The sequence below is a fragment of the Pteronotus mesoamericanus genome, unplaced genomic scaffold, assembly GCF_021234165.1.
Source record: "Pteronotus mesoamericanus isolate MK-2021 breed Mesoamerican mustached bat unplaced genomic scaffold, CSHL_Meso_final contig_24, whole genome shotgun sequence".
NCBI classification, from domain to species: domain Eukaryota; kingdom Metazoa; phylum Chordata; class Mammalia; order Chiroptera; family Mormoopidae; genus Pteronotus; species Pteronotus mesoamericanus.
Window position 1 is genome coordinate 6,868,301 of NW_026555100.1, and position 22,708 is coordinate 6,891,008.

The 22,708-nt window shown below is 38.6% G+C and overlaps 1 protein-coding gene across 5 annotated transcripts in view; it reads left to right on the forward strand.

Annotated features, from left to right (window-relative positions):
* The window catches only part of ASCC1 (activating signal cointegrator 1 complex subunit 1), a 115,817-nt gene that overhangs the window by 24,789 nt on the left and 68,320 nt on the right, over positions 1-22,708 (forward strand). For all 5 annotated transcript variants that reach the window (XM_054572642.1, XM_054572639.1, XM_054572640.1 and 2 more), the window contains exon 6: positions 21,278-21,414. In XM_054572642.1, coding sequence (XP_054428617.1) covers positions 21,278-21,414 — 137 coding nt within the window. The remainder of the gene's footprint in view (positions 1-21,277; positions 21,415-22,708) is intronic.

The window sequence follows — 22,708 nt, forward strand, 5'->3', positions numbered from 1 at the left end:
CCACCAGCACGAGAGAATTCCAATTGCTGTCTGTCCTTGTCAGCATTTGGTGGTGTTGGCATTTTTATTTTAGCCATTGTACTAGTGGTATTGTGATATCTTATTGTTTTTTTCATTTGTATTCCTCTAATAGCCAATGATGTTGAACATCTTTTTATGTCTCTCTTTGCCATTCTATATCCTCTTTGGTGACGTGTCTACATTTTTTGCCCATTTAAAAATTGTTTTCTTACTGTTAAGTTTTGAGTGTTCTTTCATATATATTCTGGACACAATATATAGTTCTTTTGAAGATATGTGATTTCCAAATATTTTCTCACAGTCTGTAGCTTGTCTTTCATTCTCTTGTTAGTGTCTTGCAGAGAAAAATTTTAAATTTTGGTGAAGTCTAATTTATCAGTTTACTTTTATGGATCGTACTTGTGATGTCATGTGTAAGAACTCTTTGCCTAACCCTAAGTTGCAAATTTCTCTTGAGAATTTTTATAGCTTTCCTTTTCTATGTTTAGATCTATGACCTACTTAATTTTTGTATTAGGTGTGAAGTTTTGGTGGAGGTTATTTTTGTGCATATAGATATCCATGCTGTGTTTTTTCAGTTTTGTGGTAATGAGAGGAATAAAAGCATGTAGAATAAAATAGAATAGTGGTTAATGTTTTTGACTCTGGAAATAATGGACCGCAGTTAGATTCTGAGGTCCTTGATCTGTGTAGACTTGAGCAGATGAACCTCTTCAAATCTTTACAGCTTGCTTTGGAGAGTTGCAGGAAAGATTAAGTGAGATAACATAAAGTACTTGGCAAGGCACTTGATACATAATAAGCATTCAATAAATGGTAGTGGCTACTTCTGCTATTTTTATGGCTGGTTAGGTTAAAGTTATTATTACTTGGAGAAGTAAGCATAGAGCCTTGGCTGGTGTGGCTCAGTGGATTGAGTGCAAGACTAACTCAAGTTTGATTGCCAGTCACAGCACATGCCTGGGTTACTATGGGCCAGGTCCCAGTTGGGTGCCACTGGTTGAGAGGCAACCAGTTGATGTTCCCCTGGCACATTGATGTTTCTCTCCCCATCTCTCTCCCTCCCTTCCCCTCTTTCTAAAAATAAATAAATAAAATCTTTAAAAAAAAATGTAGATGAGAGCTGTCTTTAATAATTGTGGGCAAGGTCAGTAAAAATGTTTTGGGTGAAAATTTTTACAAGATCCTTTCCCTTCCTTCTCTTTTTCCTTTTTCTTTTTCCTTTTCTTTCTACTTCCTGTCCTGTTCATATTGCTCAAGGTGGGGCTTAGGTGTTAAAATATGGTGAAATATAGATATTCAGATATAGAAGGAATAGAATCCAAGTATTTTTGTGGTGCAGGGGTTGAGAATTGATGAAATTGATTTTTTAAGAAGGAGGCTATGAAGATTAGTAGATTCAGGCTGAGCAACTACAAGTAGACAGTACAGAATTGCGTAACCCATTTTGAAGTGGCATTTATGTGCTTGAACAAGGACATGTCTGTAAGTTAAATGTTCAAATACTATATATAAAGTTAATAAACCATCAGGATATTACTAATTATTATTAGTAAACCATCAGGATATCTTCTTTTCCCCTTAACATTTCATAGCAAGATGATTTTATTCTCAGTGAGAGTGGAAGGTAGGTGCAGTAGGAGATCAGGAACACTGAAGTGTCAATATGAGCTGGTAAATTTAGGGGGTGCTGATGAGTTTTTAAATTATTTTGCCTTGTAAATACCAATTTATTAAAACCAGTAATTCTTATTTTTTGGAATGTTACAAATACCTGGTACATAACAAGCAGATTATAATAAATCAGCCTTTTTTCTCTCTGTGTGTGCGTGTGTGCTTGCGTACGTGTGTGTGTGTGTGTGTGTGTGTGTATACACACTTTCTCACTTATCTTTTGGCTCCCAATATAAGCTGTCAGAGAACAAATATTTGAATATTTTGACTTGGCCAGAATGAGATTGGCCACTATGAATGTCATGCTGGCCTTAATCAGTACAAAGTACTTTCTTCCTGCTTTCAGGGAGACTTCTTAGTGACATTGCCTTCTTCCTGCTTTTAAATCAAGTCCTGATAGCAGCAGGGAAATAAGCAGAGCATAAAAGAGTAAATAAGTGAGGGACCATTCTGTATTACCTATTATATGGAGGAAATTTTTAGTGAATTTCATTCTGATGTAAGAATGACAGGCAGATGGCTGTAAAAGCCTGTATGCATTTTCCATTAGTATTTGGCATTTATTACTCCAACTTAGGGAAATTCTAGTGTAGTCCCTTTGAAGAACATACAGCTTGTGCATTGAGATAATAGTTGTTTCCCGAAAGACTGACACTTAGTTTTGTTTTGGTTTTTTGGAGACTCACTTGACATTTCTGATACAGTTTCCTCATCTCTAAGATAGAAATGGTCTCAACATTCTGTTACTTTTAGAAAACAGATGACTGACACCTCTTGGTATAAAGTTGGCTTGTAAATTTTTTAAACTTACATATGTATTATATATATAAAATCAAAATAAAATTATATGTACTGGTTTCTACTTTTTTGATCCAACATGTTTCATGTCAATACATATAAATCTAATCACTGTTTTTAATTGCTGTGAAATACTCTGTGAATGTACCCTAACTTTTAGTCAATCCCCTATTGGTGGAATATTAAAGAGAATTACTTCTGTTATTCATTATAAAATATAATGTTTTATTCATTATAATGTGTAATGAACATTTTTGTACTTGCATCTTTCTGTCCTTGGCTGATGTTTTCTTTGGGATAAATTTCTTTGGAGTAAATTCTTAGAAGTAGAATGCATAGGTTAAGGAAATGTAAACTTAAATTTTTGATAATTTCTTCCATTCTATTTTAAAAATCAACTTTATTGAGTTACAACTTACATACAAGTCACCTGTTTTAAGAGTACACTTTGATGAGTTCTGACAAACATATACAGCAGTGTAACAGCCATCACAAACAAGATATGGAACATTTCCATCACCTGAAAAGTTCCCTGGTACCTCTTTGTAATCAGTTTCACTTCCTGCCAGCTACCAGTGATTCCATAATTTGCTGTCTGTTACTATTAGATTTCCGTTTACTAGAATCTCCTTTAAATACAGTATATAATCTTTTGTATGGCTTTTCTTTTGTTCAGTATAATATTTTTGAGAGTCATTCATGCTGGTGTGTGTTATATTAATTAATTTCTTTTGATTGCTGAATAGTATTCTTTTGCATGAAAATTTGTTTATCCATTCAACTGTTGATGGATGTTTGGATAATCTCTAGTCTTTGACTACTATAAATAAAATTACTACAGCCCTGCCTGGTGTGGCTCAGTGGATTGAGTGTTGACCTGTGAACCAAATGGTTATTGGTTTGCTTTCCAGTCAGGGAACATGCCTAGGTTGCAGGCCAAGTCCCTAGTTGGGGGCATACGAGAGGCAACCAATTGATGTCTCTTGCGCACATCAATGATCCTTTCCCTCTTTTTCTCCTTCCTTTTCTCTGTCTCTAAGAATAAATGAATGAAATTAAAAAAAAATAAGTAAAACTACTACATATAATCATTTGTGCAGAAATCTTTGTGTTAAGTATATGTTTTTATTCCTCTTGGGCAAATACTTTGGAGTATAATTGTTGGATCAAATGCAGAGATATGTTTAGTTTTATAGAAAACTTTAAGATCTTTTACCAATGAGGTGTGCCTCTTCTGCCACAAATGAATTATTAGAGTTTAGGTTGCTCTACATTCTTGCCAACTTTTGGTGGTATCTGTCTTATTTTGATTTTTGCCACTCCAGTAGCCATGCTGTGGTATCTTTTTTTAACTTCGGGGAATATATTCTGACAGCTCCTTCACTCTGCCTCCCTTGCATTACTGAAACCACAGATAGTACTGAACCCTATATATACATTGTTTTTTCCTATACATATGTACTATTATAAAGTTTACAGCTTCTCTTTGGCATATCCAAATTGCCAGCATCACTTTGGGGCCTTTTAAGCAAAGTTTCATAATATGCATTTAGGTGGGGAGTTACTTGAGTACAAGCATTATAATACTGTGACAGTTGATCCTGGTAACCAAGATGGTTACTAAGTGACTAACAGGTGGGTAACATATACAGTGTGGATAAGCTGGACAAAGGGATGATTTACATCCCAGCTGGACAGAGCTGGAAGGCATGAGATTTCATTGCACTACTCAGTGTGGAGAGAAAACATGGAATTTCCTCCCATTCTGAGATCAGCTTTCTCTTGGTTAGGCATTGGCTTGGTTGTTGCAGCTTCTTAACTTGTTTTTAGGGTTCTCCCAGAGCTACTTTGGTGTGCGTGTTTATTGTTTATTTGGTATTTCTGTGGGAGAATGAGGACCTTTTTCTTATTTTACCATCATGCTGATTTGCTCTAAGTTTGGATAATTTTCTGGCATTATTTCCTCAAAAATCTTTTCATATTTTTCTCTTCTTCTGAAACTCTTAATTACACATACGAGGGAGGACCCCCGCCTCCGACCCGCCAAAACAGAATTATCTTCTTGTAGTACAGGCTCCCCCTGCTAGGAAACCTGTCTGTATCAGTGTACCAGCTAGCCTTGTTGTGAGGGCTGCGATCAGCTTCAGTGAGTTTTTTTGAAAACTCTTTCAATGCGTTCTCTCATTTCGTGGTGGGTGATTTATGAGCGCACCTGCCCACACCAAGCTGAGTAGTTTCAGCAGTTTTTGATAAAAAAATTGGCATGTTTCCCACACTCCCTCTTCACCTGATCTTGCCCTGAGATACTTTTTTTTTGTTTCCCTGGATGAAAAAAGTCCCCAAAGGAAACGTTTTGCCTGTGTGGAAGATGTGAAACAAAAAATGGCAGAAGCACTAAAAGGCATAAAAATTGATGAGTTCAAAAACTGTTTGAGCAGTGGAAAAAACATCTCCATAGGTGTAGTGTATCAAATGGTAAGTACTTTTGAAGGTGACTAAAATTTAAACATGTAAGAATAAATACATAATTTTGTATAAATAAATTCCAGGGCCCCCCTGATATATTAGACCAGTTGATAATGCTGCACAGGTTTACTGAAGCTGTTCATTTGTTTTTCAGACTTCATTTTACTCCCCCTGCTGCTAGTTTAGTAGCTATATGTCTTTAAGTTCATTGATTTTTCTTTAAGATTTTAATTTTGGAGAGAGGAAGGGAGGGAGAAAGAGAGGGAATGAAATATCAGTGTGCGAGAGAAATATCTATCGGTTGCCCCTCACATGCCCCCATCCACGGACCTGGCCCGCAACCCAGGCATGTGCCCTGACTGGGAGTTGAACTGGTGACCTTTTGGTTTGCAGACCAGTGCTCAGTCCACTGAACCACCCCAGCCAGGGCTGATTTATTTTTTTTAAGTTTGTAATCTGTTGTTAATTCCATCCAATGGAATTTTCATTGCTGCTCTTATTTTTGTCTTTTGAAGTTCCATTTTTTTATATTATCTTTTTCTTTCCTCATTATCTTCATGTTTTACTTAAATAGTTTTGCTTATTTATAATATTTTAAAGTCATTGTTAATTCCATAGTATGGTATCATTCTAGATATATTACTATTGACTGATTTTTTTTTTTTTTTTCCTGCTTATGGGTCACATTTTTCTGCTTCTTGTTAGTCTGGTAATTTTTTATTGGATGCTGAGTGTTGTGAATTTACTTCGTTGTGAGCACATTTTTTTTTCTTTCTTTAAAGAATCTTAAACCTTGTTCTGGAAAATAGTTACTTATGGATTAGCATAACAAAGCTTGTCTCTTAAGGGCAGATCGAGAATATTCATTACTCTAGGGCTAATTTAGCCTCACTATTAAAGTGTGTTCCTCCTGGAATTTATTTAGTGTTCTTTGTATTCAAGAGTGGTCTCTACAGTCTGGCTCTGGGGAACTTGAGTGTTTACCTGCTGTTTGAGCTTTGGGTGTTAATTTGGCTTACAGTTTCCCAGTAATTTTTCTTTACCTGGTTTTGTGGTTTGCACCCTATTCATGTGCGGATTGTTTTTCAGCCAAAATTTCAAAGAGACCCAGTGCAGATTTCTAGAGCCCGTGTGTGTGCGCGCGCGCGCGCTTTTCCATGTTGCAGAAGTTTTATTTAAAAAAAAAAAAGTACTAAATGTTTTTTTAATTCTGACTAGCAACATCTCCAAGTTCTTCTCAATCAATATACAATCAGTTAATCTGAAATTTTTTGGCATTTCTGTGCTTTAGAGGGTTTTGTATATTTTTTCATAATATGCATTTAGGTGGGGAAATTCTTTCCAATCCAGAATGCTGGGTCCAATTGTTACAGGAAAAATTCCTAGAAACTCGGTTCTTCTCGCTAATGCAGTAAAGAATTACAGATCAGCGAGTCTATGAGCCTGGAAGCAGGGTTTATGGGTGATCTGTTCTCATGGAAGAGAATGGGCCTAGCTAAGGTGGGGGTGGTGAAGCCAAAGCCATAGGTTTAGGACAAAGCAGGATAAGAGCAGCGAAAGTTAAGGGCGGCCAAAGGCCAGGGTGGCACGTGCACTTGTGTCCCGAGGCTGGGCAACCAGAGAGCCAAGAGAGCCAAACCCTAGAGTCCTTTGTTCTGTGGACTTATATAGTTGGTGGGACAAGGGATGAGGGGTTACATATTGATTGACAGGTAAAGGTGGTGCCAGCTTGGGCGGGGGGTGTGAATACCCAAAGGTGTTAATGGACTTTTTCCTTTGGGCACTATGGGCCCCTTCTGGACTTTCAAGCTTTGGGGTGAAAGCACAGTTTCAAAGGCTTTCTTTCCCAGGTAGTGGAAAGGATACATAGAATTTCAAGGGTGGCCTTCCTCCTGTGTTAGCATGGTGTTTCCTGTGAGGTTGGAACACCTAGCAAAATTATAGACCAGGCTCAGGACTGGTGAGTTAGTCCTGAAGGTATCTCCCTCCCTCCTCCTCCTTGCCTTGGTTTGCTATCTGTTCTACCTAGCATAACGACAAAATGAGACTTTGTCTGGAGCCCTTAAATTTTATTTGTCTTGGAATTCGTAAATTCCAGTTTTTGTCACCTCAGCTCATAGGACTTGCTGGACTCTTTTTGGGTTCCCCACTCTGCACCACTGCCTGGAAGTTGTCACTATTCACAAAGCTAGGAGGGGGGGTCAGTTTGTTTCTCCTTTCTTAGGGATCACAGTCCAGCATAGTCCAATATCTGAAAACATTTGTTTTATATATTTTACAAGTTTTCTAGTTATTGATAGCAGGAGGGCAAGTCCTATGGGAGTTAGTTCTTCATGGGCAAAAGGAAGACATTCTTATACATTTTAAAATTAGTATATAATTTATATATCATAAAATTCTCATTTTAAAGTACACAGTTCAGTGTTTTTCAGTATATTTACTATATTGTGTAACCATTGCCATTAATTTCAGAATAATTCTATTGCCCCAAAAAGGAACCCCATATACATTTAAACTGTCACTCCCCGTTGCTGCCTTCCCCCTGCCCTGACAACCACTAGTATAATTTCTGTCTCTATGGACTTGCCTATTCAGAATTTTCCATATCAGTGGAATCATGTGCTATGTGGTGTTTTGTGTCTGGCATCTTTTGCTTACCATGTACTCTAGGTTTATCCATGTTTATCATGTAACACTGCTTCATTTCTTTTTTTTATTTTTAAAGATTATTTCTTTTTATTTTATTTATTTTTAGAGAGAGGGGAAGGGAGGGAGAAAGGGAAGGAGAGAAACATCAATGTGTGAGAGATACATTTATCAGTTGCCTCTCACATGCCCCCAGTTGGGGACCTGGCCTGCAACCCAGGCGTGTGCCCTGACTGGGAATTGAACCAGCAACCTTTTGTTCAGGGCCAGCATTCAATCCACTGAGCCACACCAGCCAGGGCTGCTTCATTTCTTTTTAATTGCCTAATAATATTCCATTGTGTGAATATAGAACATTTTGTTTATTAATTCATTTGGTGAACATTTGGGTTGTTTCTGCTTTTGGGCTCATAAATAATGCTGTTATTCATAAATTTTTTCTTCTAATAATTTGTGATACTGTAAACAGGGCTGAGTTTATCACTTTTTATTTACTCAGTCGACATTGAGCAATATATAAAATAGCAAATAATTATTGAGCAATGGCATTGTGGTAGACTGTATTCTGAGTGCCTCCTATGTTTATTTTGTTTAATCTTCAGTCCATCCCTATGAGGTAGATTTTGACATTACATTTTACTGACGCAGAAATGGAAGCCCAAGGTACAGCAGATAGTGGGTGCCACCATGCTCACTATAGCGGATGATACAGAGTTGGGTAGGACCTCGTAACTGCTCTAATTTATACAAAACCAACAGAAGAAATATGTAAAGTTAGTCCTGGCTGTCACTGTCAGAAATTATTTGAACAGGGAAAAAATATCCTGTTTAAATTAAAGATAGTTTGATGATTGCTTGTCTGTTAACCAATTGCACCATTCTTTCAATAGGTGTTTTCATTGGGACCAACCTTCATTAGAATTGGATAGTAATATGCATGGTATTTGAGGATTGAAAAAAGAGCAGCAGAACCTTCCTAGCTGTGCTTGGGTTTTCAACTCCATATCTTATTCCTTGTTGTTGAAAAAAGCGATCATATGGATTACATATCATTCAAGAAGGACTTTTATTCATTACGGATATTTATCTCCAGTCCTGAATCAAGACTGAAGGACATGAGACTTCCTGTTTTCTTAAAAAAAATTCATTAATATTATTAATTTTTCCCTCCTTCCTTCCCCCTTTCCCTCCTTCCTTTCCTCCCTCCCTCCCTCCCTTCCTTCTTTCCTTCCTTCCTTCCTATGTCACCTATATTAAGTCCTTTCGGGATCTTTATGGTGAAAGGTGAAAATATGAGTGCATTAGTTTAACTTTGTACCCAGCCCCACTGTATTAGTTTTCTATTGCTGCATTGTAATTTACCTCAGTCTTAGCCACTTAAATAACACCTATGTATTATCTCACAGTTCTTTAGTATTTCTTTAGATGAGAAGACCGGGTGGGCTCAACTGAGTACTCTGCTTAGAGTCTCACGAGGACAAAATCAAGGTGTTGGAGAGACTGGTCTCTTATCTGAATGCCTGGGGGAAGAATCCATTTCCAAGTTCATTCAGATTGTTGGCAGAATTCAGTTCCTTTGGCTGTAGGTCTGAGGTCCCAGTTTCCTTGACACGTGGCCCCTCTGACATTTGTTAAATCCTTCTTATGTTTAGAATCTCTGACTTCTGTCACTAGCCAGAGAACACTCTGCTTTCTAAAGAGCTCATGTATAATGAGGCTCACCATGGTAATCTATCTCCCTATCTTAAGGTTGGTCCATATAACACAGTATAATCATAGTGATGATATCTCATCATCTTCACAGGTTCTACCCCCAGTCAAAGGAGAGTGGATTATACAAAAGTGAGGGTCATTCTTAGAATGCTGCCTAGTACAGCTATTAATTTTCATTTTAAAACATTGTTGTGAAGGTCACGTTTTTAATACAACAGACAAGTTTTCTGCTTCCAGGTCTCATCCTGAACTCTCACTTTCTTTTTTTAATTTAATTTTAATTTTGATTTTTAGAGAGAGGGGAATGGGAGAAAGAGAGGGAAACATTGATATGAGACAGAAACATTGATTGGTTGCCTTCCGTACAGTCCCCTACGAGGGACTGAACCTGCAACCCATTCATGTTCCCGGACTGGGAATCGAACTGATGACCTTTTGGTCTGTGGGACAATGCCCAGCCAACTGAACCACACTGGCTGGGGCATCCCCACTCTTTCTTAAACTTCTCTTTTCTTCCTTTAAAATAGTTGACCTCTTGATCTGGCTGGGTGGCTCAGCTGGTTTGAGTGTCTTCCTGATTTGCCAAGGTTGTGAGTTCCATCTCTGGTCATGGCACATAGAAGAAGCAACCAATGAATGCATAAATAAGTGGAACAACAAATTAATGTTTCTGTCTGTATGTGTCTCCCTCGCTCCCTCCCTCCCTAAAAAAATAAATAAAATAGTTGGTCTTTTTTCTTTATTTTTCCCTGTTTGGTGGCATGCTTATCTTTGACCTCACCCTTGACTGTCCAAGGAAATGTGAATTTACATTTTAGAACAGCGTTTCCTGAAATCACCTTCCTTTGTGCTGATCGATTATGTAAGAAATGTTTGACTACAGGCAATATCACTATCATCCCTGTGTGTAGGGTTTAGCTGCTCATAGGCATCAGCAAGGTATTTCTCACCTGTGTGATCTGCACAGAAACTGCATCTTATTTTTTCACTCTTTCCTCTCTTGCATTAAGATTCAAAGATTCTCACTGTCTGCAGGTTCAAGAAGTATGTAAAAACTCTGTATATCTCTCAATCATTCTATAGCTAGTAATGTTGCTGTAATTCCATTTTATCTCACAGCAGAGTCCAGTAGAGAGCACATCAGTTACGTAAAACAGTAATTCAAAGCTGTGTTTGGTGGAGCATTCTGAATGCTTATAGATCTGTCTAAAGCAACAGGATTTTTCAGGCTGCCTGGAGAACCCGATTAGGTTATAGCTTCAGAAATGACACAATTCTGCTCATACTGTATGTGAAAGCTAACACTGGGAGGAAATGACAAATGGATTTGGGGTCTCCCCTTAGTTAGGATTAGTTTTCCTTCATTTAGTATTATTCACTGAAGAAGAAAAATTATTTATAAAAAAGCTTTAGTGTATAATTTAGGATTCTTAATGGGATTTATAGTTACAAATTAATTTGGAATGAAGATGCCATGGTTGTCCTTGGTTATAAGAAGAATTGTAAATTGAGTTCTTTTTAAAAATTTATATTTTAAAGAGAGGAGGAAGGGAGGAAGAGAGAGAGAGAGAAACATCAATGTGTGAGAGAAACATTGATTGTTGCCTCTCCTACGCTCCCAACCAGGGGCTGGGCCAAAACCCTGGCATGTGCCCCGACTGGCAGTTGAACTGGAAATCTTTTGGTCTTCAAGCTTGACTAACTGAGCTACACCAGCCAGGGAGAATTGAGTTCTGATATTGGGTGGGAAAATAAGAAATGATAAGACTTAAATATTGTACCATTTGGATATAGACAGCTGTTGTGAGCAAGTGTTTATTTTTTATTCATTCATTCACTACTTGTTAAATGTCTGTTGTTTGCCAGGCTATGTATTGTGCACTAATAATGGACTCTATGTACCCTTATGGATTCCTTGCTGTTAGGGGGGTACTTACAGAAGTAGTTATAGTACTGTGTGGTGCTCTTAGAGGGAAGCGCAGTGAGGACCCAGAGGGAAGGTTCACCAGTGGTCAGAAAAGGCTTCATAAGGGAAGTGAAACTTGAGCAGAGTCTTGAAAGAAAGAGAGTTTGTGTCACACTGGTGGGGAGAAAAGCATTTTGAAGAAAGAAAATTGCACTTGCCAGGATTGGAGATGTTCTAGACCGCTGTGTTTAGGGGAGTATGAAGAGTTTAAGCCTAGAAAGTGGGTAATGTAGGTAGGGTAGGGAAGCGGTAGTAGTTCAGAGCAGAAAGTCAAATGGTCTCCATCTGGTTGTGAATGTTCCTTTCACCAATCTGCCTTATTTGAATAACTTTCCTATGTGAATGAGGTTTATATCACCTGCCCAGCAATGACTTTATGGGATTAGGCCATAAAAAAAGAAAGAAAATATAATGAGCATAGGCGAAGTCTTCCATGCTTATTCCCCCTCCCCTCTCTCTCTCTCTCTTTTTTTTTTTTTGCAGAGACTAGCAGGGAGTGAATTGCTGATCTTTCACAAATACCTGTTTTGTACTTATTTATAGGTATTCTAGGAGCATGTAAAAGTTCTATAGGACTGTTGACTTAGAAGTAAACTAGGCCATCTCCCTTATGTTGCAGAAGAGGAAACCAAGGGTCAAGAGAAATGAAATGTGTCTGCCTGATTATAGCTGGTTTATAACACAGTTGGAATTATAACCCCAGACTCTATTCCAGTTAAAGACCTTAAAATTTTATTTTTTAACTTCATCCGAGGACATGCTTACTGGTTTTAGAGAGCGGGAAAAGGAGGGGGACAGAGAGAGGGAGAGAAACATGGATGTGAGAGAGAAATATCAATCAGTTGCCTCTTGTATGAGCCCTGATCAGGATTGAGCTTGCAACCTAGGTATGTGCTCTAACCAGGAATCGACCCTGTGACCTTTTGGTTCACAGGATGATGCTCCAAACAGCTGAGTCACTCCAGCCAGGGCTTAAGGCCTTTTATAGCTAAATCACAAACTTTGTTATGTCTTTATATGTAAATATAATTTGAGGATTATTACTTTTTTGTCTTTGGCTCTCACCATGTACTGTCAAGGTAGAATGCTGTATGTTACTTACATCCTTAGTGGTACACATTTTGATCAGATTCATAGTGTTCTTTTCTATGTAATGGAGCATGACCTTTGGGGTCTGAGTCTGAAGAGAGACTTCCCTTCTGCCAGCTGATAGCTCTGGCTATCAGTAACTGGCTATCAGCACCTGCATTCTATCCCATTTGTGTGGAGAGGATGGTTCAGCCTTAACCATGGCTTTAAGGAAACACAGAGAATACTCCATGGTGGGCTAATCCATACTTCTCTCTACTGGCCTTTTTCCAAGCTCAACATTTTTAGATTTCATTATACCTTGTTAATTCATGCTGATAGCATTGCCACCAGTTCTGCCTCAGTGGAACCTGAGTGATGGATTAAAAGTGAAATCACAAGTTCCCGTCAGGATGGCAGTATAGGTAATCATGGCTTGCCTTCTCACCCAAACACATCAAAATTACAACTGAATTATAGAACAACCATCACTCAGAACCATCAGAAATCGAGCTGAATAGAAGTCTGATAACTACAGAATTTAAAAAACCACATCCATCCAGATGGGTAGAAGAGGCAGAGATGCGAAACAGGTTGGTCCCATATCCACATGTGGTGGATAAAACCTTGGGAGTGATATCTTAAAAATGTGGGGTCCCAGCCTCACATCAGGTCCCCCAGGCTTGGGTTCCAGCACTAGGCAGATAAGTCCCCATAACTTCTGGCTACAAAAACCAGCAGGGACTGAGTTGGTGGAAGAAACTTCCACCCGCAGTTTCTCTTAAAGAGCCCACACACAGACTTAGACTGACTCCCTCTGATTTCCAGCACTGGGGTAGCAGCTTGAAAGGCACCAGTGGCATACTGGGAGGAAGTGACATGTCTGGCATCAAGACGAGAGCTGGGGGACAGCTTTCTCCCAGACAGAAAGGCAGGCAGAGGCCACTGTCCCTTTTCTGAACACTCCCCCCACAGAGGCACAGAACTGGCAGGCGGGTGCTAAATCTGAGTCTCCATCAACCAGCCTACCACTGTTTGCCCCTCCCTGGAGATCCCCTGAGACTCGTTCTCACCCAGCTTACCAGCCGCAAGCTGTTAACAGAGACTTTTCCATATGAATGGCTGATCTTGGCTCATACTTCACAAGTTCCTAAATCCTTTCACACAAACAACAGACAACCTCAGTGAGCCTCCAGCCTCCGCACCTCTTGCTAAGTGGCCCCAGGCCCAGGCCCAGCAGTAACCAGCTTAGGTTCACAGCTTGGCTTCGCCTGAGAATCTCCAAGCCCAACACAAGTAGCACCTGGGCAAAACACAGGTTGGGGACTGACCTTGGCCTGCACCACCCAGGAAATGCCAGAGCCTGTGCACCCAGTGGGCAGCTACAGACCACACTGGAACACCACCACCCTGCCCCAACACAGCTGATTCTCCATAGAGCATGGAGGTTGGTCATCAGTGGTCACAGCCAGCCTTTGCAGCTGACTGGCCTGGGTAAATCCCTGCTACTGACCTGCCACCAGCAATCAAGGCTCAACTCCAAGAGGAGGGTGTACTCCGCCCACACAAAGGTGCACCTCGAGTATCCACCTTGGGTGATAGGGGCAGCTGTGCCACTGGATCCTACGGGACACCTACTATATTAGGCCACACTACCAAGAAGCGGGTTTATAGTGTCTCTACCTAATACATGGAAACAAACACAGTGAGGCTGCCAAAACGAGGAGACAAAGAAATGGCCCAAATGAAAAAACAGGTCAAAACTCCAGAAAAAGAACTAAACAAAATGGAGATAAATCTATCAGATGGAGAATTTAAAACATTGATTATAAGCATGTGCAAGGAACTTAGTGGGGACTGCAGCAACATAAAAATGATCCATTAAAACAAAAAAGATTTGGGACATAAAGAAGCAAAAACAACCAATCAGAACAACAAGAAGGAAAAATCCAAAAAAAATGAGGGTAGTGTAAGCAGCCTCTGGGACAACTTCAAGAGGACCTATGTTCGCATCATAGGGGTGCCAGAAGGAGAAGAGGAGGACCAAGAAATTGGAAATCTATTTGAAAAAGTAATGAAAGAAAACTTCCTCAGTTTGGTGAAGGAAATAAACATGCAAGTCCAAGAAGCCCAGAGAAGACCAAACAAGATGAATTCAAAGAGGTCCACTCCCAGACACATCATAATTAAAATGCCAAAGGTTAAAGATAAAGAATCTCAAAAGCAGTGAGAGAAAAGCAATTAGTGACCTACTGGGGATTCTCATAGGAATGTCAGCTGATTTCTCAAAAGAAACTTTGCAGACTAGAAGGGATTGGCAAGAAGTATTCAAAGTCATGAAAAGGAGGGACCTACAGCCAAGAATGTTCTACCCATCAAAACTTCCATTTAGAATCAAAGGGTAGAGAAAGAGCTTCCCAAAGAAGAAAAACTAAAGGAGTTCATCATCACCAAACCATTATTATATGAAATGGATATGGAATCATGGATATGGAGAGTGTTTTGATGGTTAAGGGGAATATGGGGGAATGGATGAAGAGGTGAGGGGATTAAGAAGTACAAATAGATAGTTATTGAATAGCTACAGGGATGTGAAGTATGCTATATGATATGGAGTAGCCAAAAAAACTTATATGCATGACCCATGGACATGGAAATGGTGTGGGGATTGCCCGAGGGAGTAGAGAGTGCTGGTGGAGGGGGACCAAGGGGAAAATTGGGAGAACTGTAATAGCATAATCAATAAAACACAGTTTTTTAAAAAAAGTATAATCAATGAAGAGTCAAGTGATGATGTGGTGATTGTTAGTGGTAAATCATGAAGCTGCAGTTTGAATGAGAAGGTTAAGGTTTTGCACCTGGGACTGCTGAGTTAGAATGTGACTTTGAACTCTGAACTGTTGCTTTGGCCTGCACATATGCTTTCTGTGGAGGTAACTTTTGTGTGCATTTTTTCCTTGGATTAGACCTTATTTAACAAAGAAACTGAGGCTCACTGATGCGACTTAGCCATAAAGAAACTTTTTCCCCCCATCTAGATTAAAACTTCCTGAGGGAATTTCTTTTATAATACTCTGCTTTTCCTTGCTGGGTGGAAGGTCACCACCATTAGAATTTTCAGGCGCCAGCCTGGTTGGCCAACCTAATGGAGTAAAATAGTTCCAGCTCTGAGTAATGGTGAACTTGGAGCAGTGCCCAGTGTAATTAAACTCTTGGAGTAAAAAGTTTGATGTTCATCTTTGTTCACTTCAAAGAAGAAGCTGGTGGATGGGAATGTGCTATATTCCAAGTAAAGAAAAATGGTGTCTCTAGAGATTCATGCCATTGCCTTGAAGATTATTTGGTTCTACGTTAGTTTTAGATAATTCAGTAAGAGAAAAGTTTTTCTTAGTAGATAGCTTTGCTAGGCAGGGTAAGATTTAGGGTGTTTCCCATTTATAAAAAGACTGCAGTTGGGTTACATATAAGTTATATAATCTCCAGTCCTCTTGAAGACTGTATGAACTCTTAGGATCCCAGAAAAGACTAAAGACTATGTGGCCTTTAGAGCATCCCATCTGTTCCTTTTCTTGCTCTTTTGTGGTGTTCTTTGTTTTCCAATATTCATTGATTTCTTAGCAAGTGAACTCAAGCTGACTAAAGTGGTAGGCTCTCAAAGAGTAAGGTAAGGTAAGGAAAGAAAAGTTGTAGAGCTTCCTTTTTCTATATAGTAAGATAATAAATTTGTGTAGTTTTAAAACTAGTTTGTGGTAATTTGTTACAGCAGCAATAGGATACTAATAATTTTAAATTCAGTAAAGTTATAAGACCATAGAAAATATTCTTTACTCATAATCACCTATTGTTAATATTTTACTGTATTTGTGTTATCATTTTTTTCTCTTTCTGAACTACTTCAGAGTGCATTGTGTATGTTATGGCCCTTTACCCCTAAATACTTCGAGATATATATTTCTTATGAAATCACTATTTTTAAAAACATAATAGCCATATAATTTTCAACTTTAATAAACTTAACATTGATACTTTTATCTATGTTTTGCTATCCACATCCTAATTTTGTCAACACAGCATTTTTCCCCTCTGATACAGGATCCAGCCTAGCATTAGGTTTTATATTTAGTTGACATTTCTCTTCAGTCTCCCTGGATCTGGACCATTTCCACAGCCTTTCTTTGTCTTTCTTGGTATTGACTTTGTTTGGTTTTTTAAAAATAGAATGCTGCTTTAATAAATAATAAATTTTAAAGACTAGAATGCTCTTTTGGGGTTGGTCCGATGTTTCTTCAGGAGTAGACTGAGGTTATGCATTTCTGGCTAGGACATTGTGTGAGTGATGATATGTCTTTCTCAACATACCTCATCTAGATACGATGCCCTTTATTAGTAATGTTAATTTTTACACCAGCCAGTCCAGGTGTGATTAATTTTCTACACAACCTGTAAGCAATCTGTGGGGAGACATTTTAAGACTATGCAAAAGTTCAGCTTCTCAGCAAAATTTCTCCTTAGATTTAGCATCCTTTGATAATTCTTTCCTGAACCAATCTTTGCCTTGATGGTTGCGGACTTATGAATTTGTAACTTTTTATATTTTCTCTATATTTACCAGTTACAATTCAGTGTTCTACTACAAGAAACAACACTCTCTTCTCATCTGTCATGCATGTACAATCCTATTTTTTCAAAAGTTTATAAATTATTACTCAATTATTTTAGTGTTCCAATTGTTCCTCATGTAACCAGTGGGGGGGTCCTTCAAGCTGGATTCTGTGTTGGTGACATGCCTTCCTTCCATACCCCACCACCATTATTTCTATACTTTCTGGCATAATAAGATGTTCCAGGCTTATCTTGTACTTCCCTGACCCAACCCTGGAGTTAGCCATTCCTCTAATAATCCTGGTTCCATTTAGTGGGAAATGGTACTAGAGACCAAAATGGTGATAGGTATGCTCAAAATATCTTTACTGCTAAGTCCTTCCTGTAGACAGAGCTGGAAAATATATGTATGGATGTGTATATATACATATATCTATATGTATGAGTATGTATACATATATATACTTACATACATATTTGTGCTTATACAGTTGTCCCTCTGTATCTAGCAGGGGATTGGTTCCACGACTCCCTGCAGATACCAAAATCCAAGGATGTTCAAGTCCCTTACATAAAATGGCAGAGAATTTGCATATAACCTATATGCATACAAGCTACAGCAGGGTAGGTCTATACATCACTTCATTTGCGTGGAGTCAGTTTGACATGTGACAGATTCAAGTTTTGCCTTTTGGAATCTTCTGAAATTTTTTCTTCCAAATGTTTTTGATCTGTAGTTGGTTGAATTCACAGATGTGACACCCACAGATACAGAGGGCTGACTGTATATCTTTTAGAAATCAAGAGTTCACAAAGACGTCCTGGCTGGTGTGGCTCAGTGGATTGAGTGCCAGCCTATGAACTAGAACGTTGCTGGTTCAATTCCCAGTCAGGGCACATGCCTGGGTTGCAGGCTAGGTCCTCAGTTGGGGGTGTGTGAGAGGCAGCTGATTGATACGTCTCTCACACATTGATGTTTCTCTCTCTCTCTCCCCGCCTTGCTTTCTACCTCTCTGAAAATAAATAAATAAAACCTCTAAAGAAAAAAAGTTCACAAAAATATCTTTGTACTCCATCCCACAGGGTTCTTTCTTTCCCTCCCATGTTCCATAGTTTTTAAAAAAGATTTTACTTATTTATTTTTAGAGTGAGAGAAAGGGAGGGAGAAAGAGAGGGAGAGAAACACTGCTGTGAGAGAGAAACATTGATAGATTGCCTCTCATATGCTCCCTGACCTGGGACCAGACCTGCAACCGAGGCATGTGCCCTGACCAGGAATCCAGCCAACAACCTTTCACTTTGTGGAATGCGCTGAACTAACTGAGCCACACTAGTGAGGGTGCGTGTCCATATTTTTATGTTCTTCCTTACCCATTCACTCAATCCTATAATAACATCTAAAAAAAAGCCCAGCTGAGATATATAGTCAGATTTTGTGTTTATAAATTGACTTGTATTAGCTCTTCCTTTTTAAACCCCCTCTAGTGTGGATTTGGTATTCATTTGAAATGCAAGTTGGTTAATTTTTAGTTTGCTTTCAACATTTAGCTCCCCCCCCCACCCCCCGCCGCTTCCCATCCTTGCTAATTTAATTTTGAATACGTAGGTTAGCAAAATGCTTCTAAAAGTCAAAACTGTGCAAAAGGGCCCTGGCTGGTGTGGCTCAGTGGATTGAGTGCTGGCCTACGAACCAAAGGGTTGTTGGTTTGATTCCCAGTCAGAGAACATGCCTGGGTTGCGGGCCAGATCCCCAATGGGGGGTGTGCAAGAGGCAATCACACACTGATGTTTCTCTCCCATTCTTTCTCCCTCCCTTCCCCTCTCTCTAAAAATGAATAAATAAAATATTTAAAAAAACTGTACAGAAGGGCATATTCAGAAGAAGTGGAGCATGTTTCTGAGTCCTTTCTACCCTGTTCTCCTCATCACTTGTGGGTAACCAACTTCATTGCTTTTTGGTTTATTTGTCTTGTGTTCCTTTTTGTATAGATAAATAGGTATGTGTTTGTTTTTTTAATTTTCCCTTCTTTTTTACACAGATGGTAGCAAGTTATGTGCTCTTGTGCACTGTTCTTTTTTCATTTACCATTATGTCCTGAAAAGTCACTTTATATCAGTTTACACTTGTATTTTATTTATACATGGTTTTCAACCAATCTTCTATACTTGGACATTGAAATATTTTCCAGTAATGCTCTAGTCACTAACCTTGTGCACATATAGTTTATATTGCTGAAAATATATCCTCAGGATAAATTCCCAGAAGTAGGATTGCACGGTGTATTAGACTGCTTGGGCTGCTATAACAGAATACCATAGACTTGAGTGGCTTAAACAACAGAGATCTATTTTCTCACAGAGGCTAGAAGTCCAAGATCAAGATGCTGGCAGTGTTGTTTTCTGATGAGACCTTTCTTCCTGGCTTGCGGACATCTGCCTTTTTGCTGTGCCCTTACATGGCCTTTTCTCTGTGTGCATGTGCTCCTCTTTTTATAAGGACACCAGTCCTAGGCATGTGCCCTGACCAGGAATCTAACCAGTGACCTTTTGCTTTGCAGGATGACACCTAGCCAACTGAGCCACACTAGTTCGGGCAGATTTCTGGTTTTAGTTTGAAAGCCTTTGTCTGTATTCAGGTTAAAGAGGAATTCATCTATGTTTTCTTTTTGCACTTGTGTAGTTTCATTTTTTACATTTTAGTCTTTGGTTTGGGGTTTATTCTCATGTGTGGTGCAAAGAATAGATATAATTGTATTCTTTTCCAAGTATCTGTCCAGTTGCCCCAACATAATTAAGGGAAATTATATTTTCCTCAGTGATTTGAGATACCAGCTTTATCGTCTACAAAAATCTCTATGTGTACATGGTGTTTTTAACATTATAGGTTGAAAGACCTTTGGCAAGTCAAAAGGAGGGATCAAGTAAGAGATGATCACTCTTTTTTTTCCTCCAATATCAATATTCAAATATCCAATTCATTTCAGTAGATTTGGTTTCACCGTATTGTTGTTGTTGTTATTTCAGTAGATTTGGTTTCACTGTGTTGTTGTTGTTATTATTATTTGTTTTTCAATTAGAGTGTACAACCAGTATTTTTTGTATTAGTTTTGGGTAAACAGCATAGTGGTTAGACAATCATGTCCTTTATAAAGTGTTCCCCGTCCCCAATATTTCAGATACCCACCTCAAGCCATACATAGTTATTACAACATTACGGACTACATTCCCTATGCTGTACTTCACATTCCTGTGACTATTTTGTGACTACCAGTTTGTACGTCTTAATCCCTTCACCTTTTTCACCCAGCCCCTTAACCAAACGCACCCCCCGCTCCCGCCTCCCTTCTGGCAACATTCCATCTGTTCTCTGTATCTATGAATCTGTTTCTGTTTTGTTTGTTCATTTGTTTTACTTTCTGGATTCCACATATAAGTGATGTCATATGGTATTTGAAGAGATGAACACTCTTAAATTATTCTGTGAATAACTCTCAGCAGGTTGAATTATAGGTAAAAGCTTGCTTCATTGCTTGAATGCTCTTAAAAAGAAAAGGCATATATACACATATTTATGTTTAATAGTTTTATTGGGGTATAGTTTACATACCAAATACCCTGGCTGGGTAGCTCAGTTGGTTGGAGCATCATTCTGCTACGCCAAGTGGGTTTCATCCCCAGTGTGCACTTTCTCTCTCCTGCTTCCTCTCTCTCTCACTTAAAAAAAAAAAACAGTAAATAAAAATTTAAAAAATACACCCATCTTAAATGTGCAATTCAATTGCTTTTAGTAAATTTACAGAGTTGTGCAGCCTTTACCACAATCCAGTTTTAGAACATCTCCATCAGTCCAAAAAGATCCATCATGCCTGTTTGCAGTCCCTTCCCAGACCCCAAGCAACCATTAATATTTCAGTCTCTACAGATTTGCCTTTTTTGTCCATTTCCATAAATGAAATCATAATACATAATTTTTTGCACCTGGCTTATTTTGCTTAGCTAATGTTTTTGAGATTTATCTATATTGATACATGTTCATATCAATGATATCATACGTGATAGTAGTTCATGACTCCATTTAGATATAATTCCTGTATATAGTATGACGTAGGGATCCAACTTCATTCTTTTGCATGTGGATATTCAGTTGTCCCAGCATCATTTGTTGAAGAGACTCTCCTTTCATCATTAAATTGTCTTGGCACTCTGGTTGAAAATCAGTTGGTTATATATAAATGTGTGGATTCATTTCTGGACTCTAAATTTTATTTATACTATTTATTTTTATATGGGCTGAGTTTCTTATTTTTCTCCTTTTGATAACAGGATCATGGAGTTGATAGCTCTATTTTCCAGAATCCGAAAAAACTTCACCTAACTATTGGGATGTTGGTACTTTTGAGTGAGCAAGAGATCCAGCAGACATGTGAGATGCTAAAGCAGTGTAAAGAGGACTTCATTGAGTGAGTAATCTCCAGGAGCAGGGAAGGGTGGTCATCTGTACTGGCCTAGAGAGCTGGGAGAACAAGGGTTATTGACTTGCTCATGTGTAACACTTAACATTGGACCATTGTCTGAAAGGTTTAAAGTGGATTTAAAGCATATATTTACAAATTTTTATGGAAAGTCTCTACCTTAAATTATACTAGTTCAGTAGGCAAATTTTGTTTTTAATAGGATGTGCCATTATTTTCTCCAAAAGGAAATTCTATTACCTATCAAAGAGTATAGGCTACTGTATTAGTTTCTTTTCCTTTCAGTGTTGCTGGTCATATTTTCCTTGCATCTTTGCATTGTTGGTTAGGTTCCGCTTATAGGTGTACTGTATTAGTTTCTATGCTTCTGTAACATATTACTATAAGGTTGATGGCTTAAAACAATACAAATTTATTATGTAGTTCTGTGGGACAGAAGTCTGATAGGGTTTTACTGTACTAAAATCGAGGTGTGACAGGGTTGTGTCCTTTCTGGAGGCTCTAGGGAAGAATCTGTTTCCTTGCCTTTCAAGTCCAGCTTCTAGGGGCCGCACGCATTCCTTGGCTAGAGGTTTCCTTCCTCTGTATCAACACACTTGGACCATTGCATCTCTCTGACACTTCTTCCGTTGTCACATCTCTCTCTCTCTCTTTCTCTCTGGCCACAGCAGGGAAAGGTTCTCTGCTTTCAAGGACTCCCATGATTTGATTGAGCCCACCCAGAAAACCCAGGATAATCTCTCCATTTCAAACTCATAACCTAAATCACTTCTGCAGAAGTCTCTTTGCCATGCCATGGTAGCGTATTTACAGATTCCAGACAGTGGGATGTGGGCATCTTTGGAGAGCCATTATTCTGCTTGCTGTAGTAACTCAACACCATAACATGATTCTCTAGGAAAGTCTTTAATGTCTTTCAGAAATGCAGACTTTCAGTTTCTTTTTTTTTTTTTTTTCACACAGGTAATTTTGTGTGAGTCATTGTGAGGATACCAAAAAATTACCCAGCTACCCAAGCAAATGTTTTGGCTCAGGAAAACATTGCTGTCCTAGGGGCAGAGTTGTTATTCTTTTTACTGTAAAATTTTAATTTACACATACATCTGACCTAACAGATTTGTTTCAAAGAAGCATTTCTTCCCCACCTCACTTTACTTCTTTTACATAGGATTGATAAAGAATAAGATAAATTTGAAAACTGACTCACTTGAATAGTTTTGTTTTTTAAAAAAATCTATTAATAATATTCAGGTCCCATACTGTTGTTTGTCATTGCCTTGTA